Raw genomic sequence first — 15,649 nt, 5'->3', positions numbered from 1 at the left:
TTGGTCCCGTCGTAGTTACTCTTTTTAACCCATAAGTAGTTAAAAGCGAAATATGAATTCTATATTAACTAGCTTTGATGATAAAATATTTTTTTTTGAATACATGAATAAGTCTCAGTATGCAATTTAAAAAAGGCAATAACAATATGTCAGGAGGGTGCTATTTTACGGTCACTGCGAATTGTGAATTATTGTAATTTTATGATTTACGCCATCACCATTTGTTTTACGATATTAAGAACTCCAATGAGTTTAAATGAAATACTATAAAATGGCGCTAAACTCAAAGAAGGATACATAGCAAACAAAGGCAACAATGTTTTGTAGACTATTTTATTATCTATAAAAACAATCACAATATTCTATGTCAAAAGAAAACTTGGAAAATTCTTCTTTTTGTACACTTTTATGATGTGAAATATGCTGTTTAAATGAAGGATTCAGTTTTACCAGAATTTCAAACATTTTTGTTTGTTTTTCATTTGAAACAAAATCAATCTAACTAAAGTTCAGGCTTTACGTTTTACATAAAGCGTATCTAGGACCTGATTTTAAACCAGATTGTTTCAAAACTTTATTGTAAATCTAGCTCCTGTGATTATGATTTGAAAATACAGTGTACCTCTTTTATGATAAGGCATTTGTGTTGCATACATATATGTATATACATCGCTCAACATGAAAAGCTATTACCCTGAGTTAAGTATTATCCCTAATACCGCAAATTTATGCAAAAATTAAGAAAGAAAGAAAAATTAAATAATAACTTTTTAATTTTTTTTTCAGCGAAACCTGACAAAATTCAAATTTGAAAAACAAAGCTCTCAGTGACAGCGATTGGCTAACTCATTTCCAAAAGATCATAAGATATTCTTATGTCGAATTCATACGGAAACGCTTAAAATTTGGTTGTAAATATTATTTTAAAAGACTTCAACATTCCCGTACATGTATCTGTTTTTCATGTACTAAACCATTTCTTGTGCAACAACTGAACGATTCCAATGTATTTACAGAAATCTAAAGCACCAGCTGCTGTCTTGTTTTTTTTTCTTATTTGTGTTTTTACATCTTGGTTAGAACACATGCTACTCTTTATATAATCCATTCAAGCAATAAGTCATATTCACGCCAACAACATGCAATTTAAAACTTTATCTAATAAAAACTTTATTTCCATCTATTTTTAAATCTATCATCATCGTCATCATCTTCATTTTTCTTTCTTTCCTCCTCCTGTTTCTTTAATTGCGCTTCTTCCATGGCTTTCAATTGTATTTTCTCTAATGCGTCTTGTCGCCTCGCTTCTTCGCGTTCTTTCATTGCTTTCAGCTCACTGGCTTTTCGTTCTTCAAAATCTTTGCAAAAATCTTTCACTTTGTCATTTATTCTTTTGTTATCTTGTTCATTTATGTCTTTTAAGTTTTGTTTTCGAACGGTATTTCTACTAGGTCCCCTGTCCACAAGATTTTCAGCGTTTGAAATTTCCATCAGTCTTCTACGCGACATAAGAACGGGTTTAACCTGTTCCTCACAAACCAAGTTCATTCCTTCTGACTCATCAATTTTATCACTGCTATCACCGTTTTTATTTTCTGCCAGTTTCGGTTTTATTTTCGAATATGCGGCTAACTTTTTCTCCATCTCTTCTTTTTCTCGGAGTTTACCTAGCAAACCAAATTTAGGCGCAACAAACTTTCCGTTGACCTTTTTACGCGCGTTATGTATAGCTGCGTCTGACGCTGGTAAACATTTAATGTACCACTCTTCTGGGAATCTATTGTTTTCTTTAAAGCTACTTGCGCCTATATTTCTGTATTTTTTTAGTGTTTTAGTGTTCCTTAATGTAGAAACCGAAGAAGACGGAGAATCACTCCGCGCTGTCGGACTACTTTCCTCCTCTGTTACCGGAAGTTCCGGTTCGGCGTTGGTCTCAGTTTCTTTTGTTTGGGTGCGCGCCCACGCGGACTGAGCTCTCTGTCTGGTACCCGCGTTGGCTGTTCTTTTTCTCGACGAATGTCCAACTGTTGATAAAAGAAGACAATATTATATTACTTAATGTATTACAAACATGTGCATGGTGCGAACCATGCATTTTGTTGAAAATAGTGTACACAGTTAGTTAATTAAACTTTCATCCAGTATTAATGCTTAAATTTGCCAACATATTTTAGAATTTCAATTACTAGTTGTTAAAATGTGAAATCTCCGTAGATAACTTAAGTAAGATAAGTGAAAACGGAATAAATCTATATCAACAGATGTAGATCAAAATAAAGTTTCAAAGAGTTATACAGAAAAGAACAGACGTGCCCAATACATGTACTTGTATATGTTATGAAAAACTTAAAGTGTACATGTCGGTAAGTGCATGTATAAAAAGTTAAGGGTAAAAACGTATATTCTTCGTACCCAAACAAACTTCATATACATGTAATTATTAAAAAAATGTATATCTCAAAAGTATAACCTATTGACGCATTTAACAAAATTAAACAATACTTTATCAAACAGAGATATAAAATAAAGATAAAAATAAATAGATATTTTTTGAGAAATAAAAATAAACAATGAAAAAGATAATAAAGAAACATACCAGAAGTATGAGGTCTTGGTGCTGTCTCCTTTTCTTCCTGGTTTGAAGTTTGTAACGCTTTAAACTCACGTATCTCCTGGCGCAGTTTTCCTATTTCAACTCCGCGTTGTAAATCATTCCGCAGCAGCTCTTTTTGCATATCATCAATACGTAGATTAAGTTGATCGTTAAGCCTTTCATTGTCAAAATAGACGTCACTGTGGTCCTGGCGAAGAAGTGTTTCTAATTTCGTTCTAATCTTACCCCTACCACCTTGTCCAAACATTATCTCAGATTAATATCTCGTTTAACTACAATAAAAAAGATTAAAAATAACTTAAATAAGACATAAAAAGATAGAAATGATAAATTGGAGAAATGATTACATAAACGGAAAAATCTATTTCTGATTTATTGTTTAACTTATCTCTATCTGTGCGAACAGGTTACTGGTATTGTTTAAGATTCATAGTATCAGATACAGTCAGACTTAGGGTAAAGGCCACTTGCGAAATAATATACAGAAAAAAAATGTTTTTAAATCCCAATATTCTCCCTTTTTGAAAGTTTTGACCAGCTGCAGAGCAACCTAACATTTTATTGTCCCTTTAGGGACAGCCATATAGTGCTAAACTATATATCCTTAACCTGGTAAGTTTCAGTACATGTATATGGCAATACCCTATTTGGGAGAATGCCTTTTTTATATCCTACACTGGTCTTTGAAAACAGGTTTAACTGTATATACTGATTACTCAGATGGTCTCACAGTCTCGTTCGCACTTTTTTCTTTACATTCAAGCTAATATAAAAACTCAACACTTAAAATAGCAGTAATTTTTCAGAGATGGTATTATTATCAGCAGAAACAACTGCTTTTTTGCAACAATCGCTAATTTTATCCTGAATGACTACACGGTTTCATTCTTCAAAATTCTCCAAAAGTGTTTAAAAACATAAAGGCATAATAAAACTACTTGGTACATACATATAAGAAAGAAATATATGAATTTATATTCAAACTCCTAACAATATCTCCTTTATGAAATTGGTGATTATATCATTGATTCCATCCGCAGTACTATCTAAAATATAAAAATAACAACACTTTTCAGATTTTGCGGCGAGTTACGGATATCGCAAAGTTTGGGTTAACTTTTACTTTACGAACGAAGTAGAATTTACTCAAAATCATGAGATACTTTGACTTTTGAGTGAACATTTTAGAACGAATAATTTTTTCGTCTACCTGACATGTTCAGAGTAACGTGCTGCACTCAATGATTGATAAAAAGGAATAATCCTAATGAACAGATAGATTTGTGAATATTTAATAGCATACACTAGATGCATATACATGTACACATGTATTAAGTTATTTTTACCATTGACTTAATATCATCATAAACAACTGCTTAAATACGTGTTATTTCTTCTAATGCCATGTCGTACACATTAATAAATCTTCTAAACTAGGTGAATTTCAAGTATCTGCAGGTGAACTGCATTATTTAGGATTTTGAAGCACTCTAGAAATAATCCTTAAAGTTTATCATGTTTATTTGGTTCCGTCAGAATTTTCCTCCTACCTGTCAATAGCTGTGAAACTCTTCAAGATAGAATAATTCATGTACTCAAATGATTTGAAATAAAAAAAAATCGTTTATTCATTTTTTGTGGGATTCGCATTTCAGATCAAGAATCTTTTCGCATTTTAGGCGTGGAATTAGCGCGTGGTCCATTACTTTCAGACTAAATTCTACGATTTCTTTTCCCCCCAATGTATGATCAGAACACACATTTTCGTTCCAATTTTGAGCACAATTTTCAATATGTTCATGTCAAATTTATGAAAACAATATGTTAAAAGAACTTTAATTTGTAGGTTATTATACACAATGAAATCTATTTTATTTATTTTTGTTTCTTAAACAAATAATACTTGAAGAAGTGTAACGACCTGATAAAGTTCACTGTAAAGCAAGGATATGATATAATAAAGAAATTCAAATGATTTATAAAGTTACAAATTGCACCCTTGATACCTCATTAAAGTCTATAAAAACAAATATTGCCAGCAAGACATTTTTCTGCTTCAATTGTTTTATATATTTTGAGTGAAGAATAATATTCATTACTAAATTTTTTTTATGAAATATGTAATTATTTCATTTGATTCAGCGTAACGTTTATATACATGTAACATATTAAATGATGGAATCATGAGAAATCTTTGATTTTTTTTGCCAAACATGTTTCTTTGAATGACCCTGAAACCTTCGTTGTTACAGAATATTTTATTTCATTTCTCTACCTTAGTTTACACTATTCAATTTTAGTTCGACTGTGTTTGGGCTATAAACTTATTGAAACACTCTCGAATTTGTTCCTGGAACAAACCTGTACTGAGCAATGAGTGTAAAAGTTTCCTTACCTTGATATTACAGGACATTTTAATTAAAAAATGATAACTTGCAATATTCTAAAATATCACAATGTTTGACACTGAAATATTATTGTGACTTTGCATAACACTGAAATATGATATTGTATTACTTTAATTACATCTTTACTAAATTGTGCTAATATATACATATTTCATAAGCCTAAAACATTAGATCGCATCGCTAAATCATAATATTATATTACCATAATATATCTACCTGTGTATTGCATCACCCTGGAATATATGCATTGCATTACTCTAAAATATCATATTGTCCTGTGAAAAGAATCTTCTATATTGCATTACTCTAAAATATATGCATCGATTACTCGAAAATATCATATTGTCCTTTGAAAAAAATCTTATAATATACATTGCATTACTCTAAAATATATACGCTCCATTACTCTAAAATATCATATTGTCCTATCAAAAGAATCTTCTTTATTGCATTACTCAAAAATATATACATTGCATTACTCGAAAATATCACATAGTCATATGAAAAGAATCTTCTAAAATGCATTACTCTGAAATGTATACATTGCATTACTTGGTGTATTATAGTGTCCTATGAAAAGAATCTTCTATATTGCATTACTCGAAAATATATGCATTGCATTACTCGTAATACCATATAGTCCTATAACAAGAAGCTTCTGTATTGCATTACTCTAAAATAGAAAATTCCTAAAAATTACATTTATTGTATTACACTTCAAATTTCATTTCACTACCATTATAAAACCACGTTGCATTACTCTAAAATAGTATACAACTGTATTCTGTTACCTTTAAATACATTTCAGACAGTGCATTATCCTAAAATACTTCATTTTCAACACCAATTTATTTTTGTCATTTCCATGTTATGAAATATTAGCATAACATATAAAAAGTTTTTTTTAAAATCATAAAGCGGTTTCTACGTTATTCCGTTTTCTCTCACCTGTTAAATTTTCACACACATATATTAAGACACACGCACCTCATAAATTTTCTCTAATCCTGCACTTTTAAAACAAACCATTCCTTAAGAGCGTGACAAAGAAACAATGAGCACTTAGCTGATTTATAAATGATTTAAGATGTTGTAGATCAAATCTACAATCTACGTATACAGTATATATTGGTGTCATGTTATTTAAAAAAGACACATTATTTGAAAAGAATTTTAAAACTGAGCATTGCGCTCAATAGTTTATCGTCTTTTACAAATGGAAATGTGTTATGATCATCATATTTTTGTGCGATCATCATTATCCTCATCATAAGAAGAAGAAGACGGAGAGGACGACGAAGAAGAAGAAGACGACGACGACGAAGAAGAAGAAGAAGAAGGAGAATCATCATCATCATCACCACCATCATCATCACCATTATCATCATCATCATCTACTTCTTCATCATAATTATCATCATCATCATCATCATCATCATCATCATCATCATCATCATTATTATTATTATTACTGTGAAAAGGGAGCATATTCCCGGAGAAGATACTCTTGTTATTATTACCATTATAAGTATCATCATCATAATTATCATCATCATAATTATCATCATCGTAATTATCATTATAATAACTGTCATCATCATCACCTTCATTATCATCAATATCATTATAATATCATCATCATTATTATTAGGATCATTATTATCACCATTTCTACTTACAATCCAATATTTATGAATTCTCAATTATGTAATGTAATGTAGACGTGTACAAGCTATATTTGTGAATTTATGCTCTATTATAATAATCCAGTAATCTAGTCCAAAAAATCAGTGATATCTACTTCCATACATACCATCAAAGAGTTAAGAAAAATGAATAACATACAATAGTTAAAAGATGGTTTAGTTAGATTGCAGACCGGGCACAATTGGTTCCCAGATTGGTTTTATAGATACTGAACGAGTTATTTGTTTTTATACAGGAGTGATCGATTTTTGACAATATCTAAATGGGCAGTTAGATTATTCTATCTATTAATGTGTTGGAAAATATTTGTCTTTATACAACGCTATAATGTGTTTTACAAATTATATCCATTTTATGGTGATCAGTTTTCGCATGATTTAGTGTCGTTCAGCCTTGTTCTGTCAGGAAGATATCAGATGCAACTGATAGGTCCAGAATTTATTAATGGTCCGCAAATATTGTAAATTATCTGGAAATATCGAATAACTTCAAGAGACAGTTTGCAGATTTACCTGCTTCACTTCACTGAAAAAATAGTTCCATATTTAGGGTGCATAGACTTGTTAAGTATTAATATAACTTTATAAAGTATCTAACAGAGTCTTGTGTAGCGAAGGCATTGATATATTTCTGCGATGAATTCAACATCAAGGCTCACTTAAATTAGCGGTCTGTTCATGTTAAAACATAGGTGTACATTTATGTAAAGTTGATTTCAAACAAAAATTCGAAGCACATATACATATAAAAATACAAACCTACCCGATACAGACATGAAAGGGAATGAGCCCGAAATCTGGTTTATAAAGGCCTTACAATACATCTATGACGGTATATGTTCGTATACGTGGCAGGCTTGAAATATATTTAATTTATCATCCTTGATTAAAGGGACTCCACTGAGGTTGTCTTTTTTTTACATAATGGGATTGAAAATAATTTTTCAAATTGTAAACAAATGAAATGACCCAAAATCAAAAGCATTTAAACGCTTTAACTCAAATCGGGCTAAGAAAAGCATAAAAATACGATTTTCAATTTATTTCAAAGTATATTTCTTAACTATCTTTGCATATATTTCTGTTTTAAGTGCCCCCAGCTGATTTATGTATGAAATTCAAAGCTTTTAAACTCAGTGGAGTCCCTTTAAAATAAAAAAATATATTTCTTACACTAGGTTGTAATCTTAGAGCAAAATATAAACAAAGAAAAGAAAAAGATACCTTAATATACAAACATACATATATTAAGCAGTTTTTAATGATCCATTTTGGTTTCTTTAATTAATGAATTATTATGATATATCTTAGTGTGTTTGTGAAAAAGGCAACTGAGCAAAAACCTTGTCATTTTCTCTTTTTCACCATTCTCGTCCGGGCACAAACGTTTTACATGGCAAAATTTAGCTATCGTCACTCAATGTTGTTTACGTGTAAATATGAGACTGTAATAAATTCTAATTTTCAAAGAAGCGAATCAATTTTCTATATACTTGAATGAATGTTTGTACTAAAAAAAATCTGCTCAAAGTCGTTTGGTTTCACATAAGTATTAAAGGTACAAAGCTTCATTAATGAATATTTTTATTTTTTAAACAGTAAGATCATGGTGTTACCATAAATCATGTAATAGATTCTCAAAAAGATGTCCCTATAATTTAGCACAGATGAATATTGTATGAAAACAGAAGAAACTGTTGCGGTAGGGTTTTTACTGGTAAGCAATGATTTCGTGAATGCGCCACCCGCTCTTAAAGCTGCTTGCCTCAAGATGAGGCAAAACATATTTCAAGAAAAACAAGCATAAAAAAGTTCTATGATTAAAAGAAAAGTAAAACGATTCAAGATACAAGTATTAAATTACATGTTCTGTGCGATTAATGACTGATTTTGCAGTATTTATCACCATATTTTTACTGCGTGACTAACGCAGCAAGAGGTATTTTTGCATATTTTGATATATTTTTGGTAATTTACATGGATAGTAATTCACGTTTGTAACGTGTAAATTACTTTCTATGTTCACTACACAATGTTTTACTTTAAAATTTTCATGAAAATTAACATGAATCTGGAGGTATTCTGCTTTAACATACAAACATTTTTATCATGCAAGAATTCGAAAGTTAGTTGTTTTTTCTTCAAGATTTGCTGATGATATATAGCTTGGTACAGTTTAGAAAAAAAAGGCTTACAAAAATACTTCTGTATATTTATAATGAACATTTATGTTCTTGTTCACACGGACGTGAAAATTTGGTACATTAAACAGTTTCTAAAAGATGTATACTATATATTTGTGTATTTTGTATTTTTGGTTTTGTCGGAATATGGTCACAAGGCTCAAACTTTTGGTTAGTGAATTAAATCTGGAAAAATAAAAACGGGAAAAATTCATGTACATGTATTATATTTATCCGCCAAAAATCCTTATATATACCAGTTAATGACATGAGCATGTAGATACAGAAAAAATAGATAAGAAAATCGCTTACCTTAAAAAGAAGCAATAAAAAACCTTAAATTAATATCCGAAAATTAATTAAACATGATAAATAATGTATGTTTTTGTAAAGATACACTTTATAATGTTTCCTGTTTTATTTATAATGACAAATCTGCCATCAATACTATACTATGCATTTTAAGTATTACAAATACGTGAAGGTAATACGCACCGAGAATTTTACGTGTCATTTTTGTAAAGTGGGGTCTGCTATTTCACAGTTATGATTGAAACAATAATCCACCCGGTATATACTGCTGTCATCAGACGACAGTTTAAATAGATACGACTCCACGCGCTCAAACTATAAGAAGAATTCCTTTAACGGCAGATCGGAACGTTGTTGCGACTCTTTAAAAAATGAATATACATAGTTCCCTTTATAAATAAATGAATGAATGCAAATTCATTCATTTTCTTCTTTCGACTTCTCGTTTTGATTTATTTTTATTTCATTTATAAGATTGTCAATGTGCGTGTATGGATTGCTCCGGGATTTACCAACATCAACGGTTACAATCTGACTTAGTTCTCTGTTTTATTTTGTTGTTGTTGTTGTTTATCAGTATAAAGGAAATATTACAATGGAAGTTTGCTTTTACAACGGCGTAACATAACGTAACGTCAGTATATTTTCGGCGATTACTTGTCTATGGCAACAATTGCTTTGTGATTAAGGTGCCTGCCTCCCAACTCAAAGACCGATGGTTCAAGCTATACTCTGGCCAAGGACGGCTGTTACTTCTAAAGACACCAGTTCTGATTAGTTCCAGGAAGCCGGCTCGAAAGTGATTCACAAAAGCTGCAAGAATTTGTTTACTTGCATTGTACTCGCATTGTCGGGCTACAACTATTTTTTTAAATAAACATGTTACAATGTAAAAAAGATAGTATTGCATAATATATATTAATGATATATACCATTTCTTGTTCAACTGCTGTTGAACGTATCTAAAACTGACGTTGTTCGTATTTTACTGATTTAGCTACCTGTTGAATAAATCTTAGTGCTCTAACAAATAGGTTAAAGGGATAAACTGATTGGATTTCATTAATACTCGTTATCGATTATCCGTAATCAGTGTCTTTTTTATTATCTTAAATCAAACAATACTTGTCTATCAGGCCCATTGACGGTATTTGCATATGAAGAATAAAAGAAGAACAAAAAGGGTTTTATTCAATGAAGTACTCTAATCATGCGTCACCCTGGTTCAAAAAATACCCTGTAAAAATGCCACAGTGATTTGATAGAACCGTATTATTGTGTGTAATATAAAACAGCGTATAAAATTATTTAACATTATGTTTTACATGTATAATAATCAATTTAATGACTGATTTATACTATGCCTCATTACCTTTGTATTAGTCACTAGCCGCCTGATTGTTTATTGTTTTGTTGTTGTTGTTGTTTTGTGGTGGGCAGGACCAGAGTACGAGGAAATGCCACATCAATGATGTGCAATTAAATCATCATTAGTATATATAAGGTTGAATCAGTGTATGTTTTTTTTTATCAAAAATGACATAATCTACCGAAAACTAAATGCATTTACGACGGACATAGTTGTACAAAACTGCATCTAAATCAACTTAAAATATAACTTTATCAACATTTTTTATCCAGCAGTATTTTATAAAAAGAAATCCAAAATGATACATTTCTACTGTTTTTAGCAATATTTGAAATACTAATTGAAAATGTGCCCATTGTAGACCTACTCATCTTTAAATCATTTAAAATTGTGTTTTGTTTGTTTGTTTTTTGTTTGTTTTTTTTTGTTTGTTTGTTGTTTTTTTTGCCGGAAGTTATTACATGAATCAATCGTTGGAAACCCTTAAAATCCTGCATACAGCAATACCTTAATTGGTTTTATATATAGAAAATGAGTACGTTCGTGAATAAAAAAAAATACTCCGAAAAAAAATGCCTGAAATTGTACTCATGTTAAGTCTCGATAATATAAATCTTTTTAATACTGCTTTATGTGTATTGAAGATACATTTATGGAATAAGAAATCACTTTAATTTTCGTCATTTCAAAGTTTTTAATTGATTATTTATGTGTCTATGCAATTTTATTTAAAAAAAATGGTTATTATAATGATTACCAAATTGTTCCCAATAAAATCTCTAAATGATAACTTGAGCTGTCATCATTTAACAAGTTCTTGCGAAACTTCACAGAGGATCGAGCGTTAATCAACATTGTCTTAACTCCCTACACGACAAGAAAGGCTATTAATTACCCATCACCGACCACCCAGCGCCACTTTACGATTCCATCGATTGTCAGGAAATGGTTCCGCAACATCTCGCACCTAGGTGCTAATCGGTACGTTACGGCGATTATCGGTAATAAAGATCTTCGAATAACTTCATGCTGTGATGTCACTCGAGCACGTGCAAAAATACGTACTAATGACTGATTTGTAGTTAGATATATAATTTGCAAATCATTTGTTAATAATTAATTTATTGACATCCATTGTCTTAGTTCCGCGAACATTCGAAGAAGAAAAATGTTGAATTTCTTATATTTTTTACAGTTTCAGTTTTTATTAAACCAAGGCATGTAATTTGCAACTGGTTATAACAAACAATCAATCAGAAAATAACAGAAAAAAATCAACTAATAGCACATAAAAGAATACAATTATGACTAGGTTAATAAACAAAAATAGGAGATCATACTAAGTAATTTCAATATAAGTTAAGTAAAAAATAGGGAACGGAGAATGAAAAGTGTTATCTAAATTTTAACATAATGTTTTTAAAAAATAAAGATAGTTTTAGTAGAGTTTTTTTATCACAACTATTTAGTAATCTGTCAAGTTTAAAAATACTTGCCCCAAATTGCTTCCCCTTAAGTTTGAGTTAATTCAAATGTTAGAACCAGAATTTCATTTTCAGGATAAGACTGAATATGCTTCATTATTTGAGCTACATATGTAGTTTTAAAGCAACGTGCCTCCAGATTCATGCTAATTTTCATATAAAAAAAGATAAATTTAAAAGATAAATATTGTGAAGCTGACAAAGATATTAATTTACACATTGCAAACAGCACTTACGATCCAGAAAGTAAATTAACAAAAACGGCCAAAATATGCAAAAATAGTCTTTACTGCTTTAGTCACGCAGTAGAAATATGGAGATAAATAGTGCAGTCCGAAATTGCACATAAATTGTAAATTTATACTTGAATCTTTTTACTTTTCTTAAAATCTTAGTAAATTTTTCTCAAGTTTTTTGTCTTGAAATATTTTGAATTATCTGGAGGCATAAAGTTTTTAAGCTACTAGGCCCGCGTGCCTGTTTGATAAACTATATACCTTTAAACTTGACCAGGACATGATTTCATAAAAAAGAAATTCTGTATAACAATGACAAAAATGCGCTCACTCTTATGTCGAATGCAATATAACTTATTACGTATTTTAATATTACAAACGCGTGATATATAAAACGGTTCATGAAACAATGATCGATTTTGCCTTATTTATACACGTTATACTATATAACGATTATATACTGTAATGATAAAAATGAGCTATAATGAAACTTACATTTGATGTCATTATAATTATATACTATTTTATTAACTATTCATATTTATGATGTAATAATGTAAAATATCATACTTGACGTAATGTAAAATGTCATACCTGTCATATTGATATGTAATAATGTAAAGTATCATACATTACATGATATGTAATAATGTAAACTATCATACTTTACATATGATGTGTTTAAAATCTACTTTTATAGCATCACAGTAAGCATATTTTATATTATATTGTTAAAACTTTAAGCCAAACCCTTTTGTATATTTACATTAAAGTATTTTTGTATGATTAAACTTTAAGCCAAACCGTTTTGTATATTAACATTAATGTATTTATGTATGAATGCGTATCATTGTAAAATGTTATGTTATTTTATGTATGTATATACATAAGTATATAAAAAAGTTTGATTTATTCAAATTTCATATAAACTTAAAGTATAAAATATCAAATATTCCGCGGATTTCGACAGTTTTTTTTTCAGGCATTTGGTTTTAAAATATGTATTCAATCTGCTGTTTGTGGATTTCTAATGAAATTTATGTATATCATTTGTCTATGGGTTGGTTGTTCTTGTGATGGGTGTCAGTGAGGGACGACCTTAGGTGCTTGTTTATGTACTAGTCTCACTTTTTCATATTGCTACAAAATGCAGTATATTCTTTAAAAAAAAAACGAGTACCTTTCCTTACAAAATCATTAGCAATCATTAGTTATGTGGAATTCATCTTCGACATTTTTACATATGGTACATTTTTTTCAATTCTTACTAAAGGTTTTCAAATTCCTGTTTCTAGCAATAAAGTGTTTAAAAATCTTTAATGGGCGTTAGGAATTAATTTCTCCGCACTGTTGCGACTGAACGATTTGTTTTAGACCATCAAATACTCCTTACATAATGGTATTCTACCATCGTCTATTTCCCAATGACCATCAATAAAAGTGGCAGCGCTACGGCTATTTGTCCGGAAAATGACTATTAAAAACCGATTTACATGTTTTCAGAAGAAATGATTTTTCTCTTAAACGCTTTCAAATTGTTGGAATCTTTTTTGATGATCTTTGATAAGAAGAATTTCATTGACTGATAAAGTATGATATATGTACGATATTCTGGTCTAATGTCTTAATAAAACACGGCACTGGTGGTATTCTAAAGAATTGATAAATGCATATGACGCTGATTAACACCTTGGCGCGAAAAGTTACGCGCCCTCTAAGAACCAAAATTGCCATTTAGCAAAAAATCGCAATTTTATTGGTCATTTTCCTAATGTCACGTGATTTCGTAAGCCAGAGAGGCTCATCAGTATACATGATACAATATTTGAAAACTTTAAAAAAAACACTAGCAATTTTAGCGTGCTTGGGTGTGAGTCGTTAAGTTATTAAAATATGGAGGACAGTAAGAACAATGTTGCACTGAAAATAAAGTGTGAAAAAGAAACTACGGAATACAAAATAAGACCTGGGCGAAAATGTAAAAAACGGAATATTGAAGATGAAGACAGTGAAAACGAACTGAAAAGACTCACAGCAAACTCACAGGAAAGAATAAGGATGCAAAAGATAAACGGTGCACTCGAGGATTTAAAGAAGTGTCTGCCAGAACAGTTTCACCTGAATCACCGCCGTATGTCAAAGATTCGAGCACTGCGTTGTGCCATGATGTACATCAGGAACTTGTCACAGATGATTAACGACGACAATATTAGACGCCAACGAGAGTATATGCAGGCAATGGACTATGTAAGATCTATGTGTGATGTCCGATTTATCACGAATAGACCGGAAGTTGCAAATCAACCCGGACAAAGCCAGACGACAGTTATTCCATACTACCCGTATCTCGAACCGCTATGTGCCGAACCGATACCTTCAATGTATCAGACGCCTGTTCAAAGTTTTGAGGAAAAAATGTACCAACCACGACCGCTTGACTTTTCTTTGCAAGCGGAAGATAAAACAGCGAACCATAGAGCACCCGCCTCGGATGACACAGTGGAATATCTTCTAGCTGGAATAAACGAAACACCAGTAAAACCCAAACACCATATTTTACCGAGGGCTCGACGTTACACTGCCTCTGCAACACCTCTAAACTCCAAGATGTACGGTTCAAAGCCCGAGCCGATAACGTCACCGTTAGTGGGTTTAAGAAATGACAATGAACTAAACATAAGTATCTTGAGTGCCGGAAGTGATCATACCCATGACCAAGACGAGATTCCAAGACCACCTAGCACCTTCTCTGACATTGTGGCTGGACATTGCTAGTAACGGCGAAGGTAAATATTCATTGAACTGTATATACCTAAGTTTGCCTCAAGATAACCTAAATGTTTTATAAAATGATTAAAGAGTGGGTCAATTTTATTAAAAGACCCATTATGCCTCAGAAATGCCTCTTTTTTATTTCTCGAAAGCTTTTTTTAATTTTGGTGTACTTTAACAGTATCCCAGTTGAACTGAACAATCTTTTTCATGTGTTGATTTGTGACAATAAGGGTAGATATATTGAATAAGCATTTTGTATGGCAGTCACATTATTAATATTAATAAGTATAGTTATATCAGGATCATTATTGACGGACTATATTTATTTATCAGCTCTGTTTTTCATCGATTGGTATGAAAGATTACCACAATTTTCACACAGTCATAGAAAACTGAATTCGTTAAAAATTAAAGTTTTTTGCAACATTGACATGTTTGAAAAATATTAAAAACCTTTACAGATGAGAATAACATGAAAATAGAAAATAAATACGCTTTTATATTTCATCAATATTTCTTTTATACGTAGAATCTATATAATAAAGGAATTTCCTTTAAATAA

The 15,649-nt window shown here is 30.8% G+C and overlaps 2 protein-coding genes across 5 annotated transcripts; one reads left to right on the top strand and one right to left on the bottom strand.

Annotated features, from left to right (window-relative positions):
• Positions 1 to 317: 317 nt before the first annotated feature.
• LOC132719207 (caldesmon-like) lies at positions 318 to 9,548 on the bottom strand. 4 transcript variants are annotated; one of them, XM_060702956.1, is made up of 3 exons: positions 9,407 to 9,548; positions 2,597 to 2,886; positions 318 to 2,024 (listed from the first exon to the last, which is right to left on the bottom strand). In XM_060702956.1, the coding sequence occupies exons 2-3, from the start codon at positions 2,859 to 2,861 to the stop codon at positions 1,171 to 1,173; spliced, it is 1,119 nt and encodes a 372-aa protein (XP_060558939.1). In that variant the 5' UTR covers positions 2,862 to 2,886; positions 9,407 to 9,548; the 3' UTR covers positions 318 to 1,170. The 4 variants fall into 4 exon arrangements, with proteins under 4 accessions (XP_060558939.1, XP_060558940.1, XP_060558942.1 ...); XM_060702957.1 differs by lacking the exon at positions 9,407 to 9,548 and adding an exon at positions 9,224 to 9,394; XM_060702959.1 differs by lacking the exon at positions 9,407 to 9,548 and adding an exon at positions 6,010 to 6,099.
• Positions 9,549 to 14,090: 4,542 nt separating this feature from the next.
• LOC132719206 (uncharacterized) lies at positions 14,091 to 15,090 on the top strand. The gene has a single exon (XM_060702955.1). It carries the CDS (start codon positions 14,206 to 14,208, stop codon positions 15,085 to 15,087), a length of 882 nt encoding a protein of 293 aa, XP_060558938.1. The 5' UTR covers positions 14,091 to 14,205; the 3' UTR covers positions 15,088 to 15,090.
• Positions 15,091 to 15,649: the final 559 nt, after the last annotated feature.

Source organism: Ruditapes philippinarum, unplaced genomic scaffold, assembly GCF_026571515.1.
Source record: "Ruditapes philippinarum isolate M1 unplaced genomic scaffold, ASM2657151v2 ctg69_1_1_1_1, whole genome shotgun sequence".
Taxonomy (NCBI): domain Eukaryota; kingdom Metazoa; phylum Mollusca; class Bivalvia; order Venerida; family Veneridae; genus Ruditapes; species Ruditapes philippinarum.
The sequence above is the reverse complement of the archived record's forward strand: the minus strand, read 5'-3'. Positions and strand labels throughout refer to the sequence as shown.